General features: G+C 40.2%; 2 protein-coding genes across 4 annotated transcripts in view; one reads left to right on the plus strand and one right to left on the minus strand.

Annotated features, from left to right (window-relative positions):
• Positions 1–4,928, plus strand: part of STAT4 (signal transducer and activator of transcription 4) — a 45,032-nt gene extending 40,104 nt beyond the window's left edge. The window contains exons 22-24 of the mRNA XM_040562210.1: positions 864–930; positions 1,454–1,562; positions 3,367–4,928. Of these exons, the coding sequence (XP_040418144.1) occupies positions 864–930; positions 1,454–1,562; positions 3,367–3,393 (203 nt within the window). The 3' untranslated portion in view covers positions 3,394–4,928. The remainder of the gene's footprint in view (positions 1–863; positions 931–1,453; positions 1,563–3,366) is intronic.
• The window catches only part of MYO1B (myosin IB), a 179,915-nt gene extending 174,748 nt beyond the window's left edge, over positions 1–5,167 (minus strand). Inside the window, exon 1 of one of the 3 annotated variants that reach the window (XM_040562192.1) lies at positions 4,922–5,167. The gene's annotated coding sequence lies outside the window, so the exon portion shown is untranslated. The remainder of the gene's footprint in view (positions 1–4,921) is intronic. The other 2 variants (XM_040562205.1, XM_040562198.1) reach the window with 2 other exon arrangements.
• Positions 5,168–5,970: the final 803 nt, after the last annotated feature.

Below are 5,970 nucleotides of genomic sequence, written 5' to 3' on the forward strand. Positions count from 1 at the left end.
TCAAAGGAGATGAAATTGAAAAGTTCATCAACTTCATAATTGCATAACACTGTAGCATGCTTTCTCTTTAATTTCAAGGAATTCTGTATTTTCCAAACAGCTTGGAAGACCTGCTTTAATTCCACAACAAGACAGCAGTAATAACCCCTGTCAACTGCACTAGAAAACACAAAAAAGCTAGATAAGATTAGCTCCAAATGTGTGCTTGCTCTTGTTTGGGTTATAAATCAGGCTGGTTTTAGATTAAGCTTACTCTCTCTCAAAAAAGCCCTGATTTTTCTAGATTATATACATTCCCCTGAACTTTCATTATAAAACAATACAAGCCCATTTTAATTCAAATCCTTACACTTTTCAAAATATACTTGGAACCAGCAAATGTTTTTCCTCTTCATTTTACTGCAGTGGACTTTGCCTAATGCTCCAGTCCTCTGAAAAATTATGTATGTGTTTACGGTGTTTGATGTATGTGTTTACAAGCAAAAGACACCTCCGAAGCTGTGTCTAGAGACAGGGCTCCATGCAAGCATGTGCAGAACTGAAATCCCAAGGCTCAGAAGTACAAAGCTTTTGGAGTTACAGCACAGGCCCTTTGGCAGCCCTAACAAGACCTCGTTCATCAGCTGCTGTATTACACTTGGGGAGGGTGATGTAGGTTATTTCCCATCAAGGGAACACAGCCAATTACATGACTAAGACCTGAACCCCAACACTAATCTCAGGAATTTCCCTGATTTTATGGCTGCTTATTTAATCATAAACATGGTCATTTCTCTTTTAATATATTATGGTCTGCAACATAACCAATTTTAAAGAAATAATATTAGTAGGCAACATTTAATCTCTCTAATATTGATTTTTAGTCTCAAAGCCCTCAGATGGTGGAGTGAAAGGTTACGTTCCTTCTGTATTTATCCCAGTCTCCAAAATGTGAGTAAGATGTATTACACTTCGAATGTGATTTTCACTACACCTACATACTGTTTCAAACTTTTCCCTGACTTCCTCCCACCAGTCAAATAGTTCAGGACAGCAAGGCATTGTAAGTTTTTGTTTGGCCAAGGACTGCTAAAGACAAGGGAAGTGAAGATCTTCACTCCCAGAGTGCTTTTCCCATGCATGGAGCATAACATTTGTAAAAACTGAATGCAGACTTCATGGTACTCTGCTGTATATCATCTTTCACTCTCCCCTTTTTCTCCCCAGCCACTGATATTACAGAGACAGGATTAACCTCTCTCTTCCTTTGGTCCTATTCCCTACATTTTTAAACATACACCAGGTCCTTAGCATATGCTCACAGGGCCACCAGCAAGCCTAATAAGCACAGGCTTAACTGCCTTAATTAAGCATTCAACGTGAGTGATTCACCATGCTCCACAGCAATCGTCCATCAAATTGGTGGGATTTACATTACTTTTAATATCATTTTCTATGTCTTTTTTTTTAAAAGCTTAAATGATTCTACAGATCCACATTCTCCATCAGATCTTCTTCCTATGTCTCCAAGCGTTTATGCTGTGCTGAGAGAACACCTGAGTCCCACAGTGATCGAAACTGCTGTATGTTGCAAACTTTTCCACTCCTAAGTTAATGCTAAGCAAACAGGGTGTATACAACACAGGTGCTGGTTGTAAAATGGCTGCCTGTTCCATTAGGAAAACATTCGAGCTCTTTCATCAGTTGCTGCATTACATTCTGAAACGGTGGTGCAGACATTTCCTACTCGAGCAGGGATAGGATGCTGCAGATACTTGGAAGCATTGCTTCAGATGAAATTACCAAACTTATGGGCCAGCGAACCATGAGTGCCAAAATTCAGAGATCTCACAGTTCTTGCACAAATGAAGCCCTTACATTGACAAATACAGATGGATTACAGTAATTTTGTAGATAACACAAAGGACACGACTTCCTCAGGGAAGCCGCCCAGGGAACATACACATTTCTGATTCTGCAAACTCACGCAACTCTTCAGCACTTTTGATATGTGGTACCAAGATGAGAAAACTAAAAAGTCAACTAACATTCTTAGCAGATAAAACTCATATTCATTAAGACTACAGAGGAAGATTGGTAAAATACTGTATCGATCACAGCATGGTCTGTTAAAAATATTTTCCACTTTTTCTTAATGAGTAGAAATGTTCAGAACTCTGCGCTTCCAAAGCCCAGTTCAGCTTTCAAACTACGAAGTCAAAATCATTGTGGCTTAGAGTGGCGCTGATTTTTCCCCACTGGGGATTTGTCCAGCAGAATTCTATCAGGAAACACAGCAGTGGTTTGGCTTTAACCACTTTAAAAGAAAACATCCTTAAAAAAAAAAAAGCTTTTGGTTTCCTATATATTCAATGATTTAAGAGCTTAAAATGATTATGTCCTTAAAAGCCTGTATACTCCCCTCCGAATGCCTCCCTGTAAACTCTCCTCCTCATCTACAAACAGAACAAAAATAAAACAGATTCTTGGCTGTCATTGGCTGTCTGGAAGTGCAGTGAAACTTTACATAGTTCTTTAAAATAGTCCAAGCCAAAAATCTGATCCAAAGCAAAATATCTTCCTTTGCTTCTTCAACATTTTTCTGGTAGTGCTCACGACAAACTGGTTCTTCAGCTAACACTGAAGTAGTAGTCTGAATGAAAATTCTGGGTTAAAAGCTACCATACCAATTTGAGATGTGTCCTCACTCATCTGTCATTTGTTTTATATATATGAAAATGGTTCTGACCTTCCAAATTGCATTTGTGAACTACACGTGTATTTGCATTTCGTGGTTTCAGGGGTGAAAAGAAAAGTTGGCTTCACTTTTGTTTATCATCACATTCAAAAACATTTGTGGTTTCTTTTTAGCACGCACAATAATTCTCAAACCAGCTCTGTCCAGAGCTTCCAAACCAGCTGCGATCATCACCATATTCTGGGGCCATAACCACACAAAAAGTTACACGATGAGTCGGGAGAGTCAAATAAAATCACGTTGCAGTTTTTAAGGGTACTAGAGAAGCAGTTCAGTGAACTACTAGATGGTAGGTGAATTTCTGGAGGCTCTTGGTAGACATGTGCTCAAGTTCTGCTAGAAATTAGGGCAGAAAATAGTTTTGGAATATTTTAACATTCCTGATTTCCTTTTTCCACTCTGTTTACCCTCCTAAATGAGAACGGGCATGATATGGAGTTTTTTTTCTTTATTACTACAAATTCACACAACATAATCTACCCATGTGAAGAGCTGATACTATACTCAAGTATAGGAAGCAAGGTTATCAAAGGAGCCGGAGCAGGTTTGATTTGCAGTTGTTTTTGAATGAACAGCAGTAATTGCCTTAAGACTGATCTTTTCTTTTCTTTTTCTTTTTTTCCTTCCAGCTGAGTTCACCTTACTCAACTGACTGAACTTCACGTACTGGAATCTTGTGGACACTGGATGGGTTAAAAGTCTCATAAATATTTTTTTCATCATCTTTGTAAACCAACATTTCCTGGAAACCATTATAATGCTGTCCTCACTGATAAAAGGCCAAATCCTTTCTGGCTTGTAAGTCATTTGACTCCAGTTGGGTGCAGCAGGCATAAATTTTTATTTGCAGAATTACTGGCCTTAAAATTGCTATAAATATGACAGTATAAGAACAGAACTTTTTGCTTCTGATAACAGCATATAAGGACAAATAAAGACTTTAAGGTGTTTGGAGGAATCAGTTTTTATTACATGAAATAGTAATCATCTTTCTGTATGCCATTGGTTTAGCTTCTATTTTTAATTTAAGATTCTCATCCCTCTGAGTTCAATTGTCCCATAGGTATCCAGGGGTTATTTTTTCCCAATGATGAACTACCTCGAGCGTAGGTTATCATCTGCCACCGCAGCAGAAGTCATGGGAGAAAGGAAGGCAAGACTAGGAAGAGAAGGGAGTTCTACGAGGTGATCAGACATAAAACTTGTGGTGACAAAAGGCTCTGTCTTCATTTTTGCAGCTGGAAGACAGGGTTAGTAAAGTCTGCCACTGTTTTCAGGGGGAAGTAAATCTGTGTGCAGTACTTACTCTTGTATCTGAGCACTATCAGAAGGCCTACAAACTAAAAGTGCTGATCTGACACACAGGTTGGACACTATCCAGTAAACGCAGACTGGGAGGCAGTTTTAAGAAGTAATTACTGAAGAGCTGCAACATCTTCTGACCACTGGGCAATTTGTGACACATGACAATGTTACATGCCTGTTGGAAACTCACCTAATAAGCAGAATAACTGGTTTTATACTGCTTTTTTTTTTTTTTTTTTTTTGCTTCAGGCATAGATTAATGCTTGCTTGTTCGACTTTTTTTTTCCCCCCTCAATACTATCCCTAAAAACTGTTAATGGAATAATAAACTGGCAATTCCAAGGCCACTGTCTTTCATGTGTGTAGCCTCATTAAGATTTAATTCTTGTGTGCAGAATAAATGGTTAACACATGCAAAGTTCTTAAAATACACAAACAACTATGTATTTGCACTTTATACTCTTCTTGAGTAGACAAAAATCAGATATCCAGGGTGAAAACGTAACCCCCTGGAGTCAGTTAGACCTGGATTTCGCTTTCATTTCTCTACTTCACTCACCCTTCTACCACTCACGCTTCTACTCACTCCCTTCACCCACAGTATTGATGTTAATTAGCAACATCTGTTAGAACAGAAACAGATTATTCCATCCATCACCAAAATACTGCATTAGATTGATTTCAAATGAACAAACACCTCTCTGTAGTTGATTCATCTGAGTTGATTCAAAGCCAGCTGCAGATAGGAAGTCATATTTTCTCTCATAAAGCATCATGTATAAATGATTTTCCAAAACAATTGTGTATATACATTTGATAAGATCTGTAATTTATATGACCAGTATGAATAAAAACAGATTTTGGCTTGAAGTCAGATACCTGCACTTTTGTGGAATTCTTCAAGATACAAGAGAGTCTTCTTGCAGTAACACAGACTTATGAAACAGCAAACAACTTTGTCTTGCATAGCGTGTCTTTTTGTTCCAACCCATTTTCACCATCTTAATACAAACAAAACGGCAAATGGCTTCTGTCCATCTAAAGATCATGAGAAATATTATAAAAGAAACAAGTCCAGACGTGGCACAAGAACATTTCTCTCTCCTTTGTCCCTGCTCCCCATGAAATTCAACTATTTATCTTGACTTGAACATCGAATTTTTTGTGTTGCTGAACTGGATTGTGAAACAGGTTTTGGCATTAGTTTTCATTGTCCTTTAAAATACATTTTGAAAAGGGCAGGTTTAACATTTAATTGGAAGGCACTTCAGCTATTTGCTGCACTGAAGAAACAAGTCATTTTATATGAAATAAACATACGCAGGGCAAGCCTCCTTCTGTAAAAGCAGTGTGGGTTTTGTCCTTCTGCCACTATGAATAAGATTAGGGTTCTGACGAAGTAAAACGAGGAAAAAGAGAGAAAGACGTGCTGAAAGGGTCACACTCAGACTCTGCCAGAAGAGATGAAACATCTGCATGTGAACACTTTTACTAACCGTGCTTCTGTTTTCACTGGGTTTTGCAGCTGCAAAGCCAAAATAATAGGAAAGGGAAAAAACTGCGCTGTGCTCCGTTTCGCCGTACCACTGTCAGGACTGCAGTTAGACAACCTCGGGCCCTGCGCGTCCCGAAGCCCTGACACGCAGGAAAGCGGGCGCGAGAGAAAGCGAAACGCCTTTATCGGGAGGGTAACGATAAAAGCCTCAGGTGGCCGAGCGCCAGGGGCGGCCCCACACCGAGCCCCGGCTCCTGTACGGGCGTTGGATGCAGCCCCGGGCTGCGCTCCGTGCCCCACCGCCCTCCCGCCAGGCCGTGCCACAAGATGGCCGCCCGGGGGCGCGCGGGTGGGGCGGGGGCGCGCGCGGCCCTTTCGGTTTCGGCTGCCGGGCTCCGGCCACTTTTCCGCGAAGTCACGTGGGGCGCAGCCT

The sequence above is a fragment of the Cygnus olor genome, chromosome 6, assembly GCF_009769625.2.
Source record: "Cygnus olor isolate bCygOlo1 chromosome 6, bCygOlo1.pri.v2, whole genome shotgun sequence".
Lineage (NCBI taxonomy): Eukaryota > Metazoa > Chordata > Aves > Anseriformes > Anatidae > Cygnus > Cygnus olor.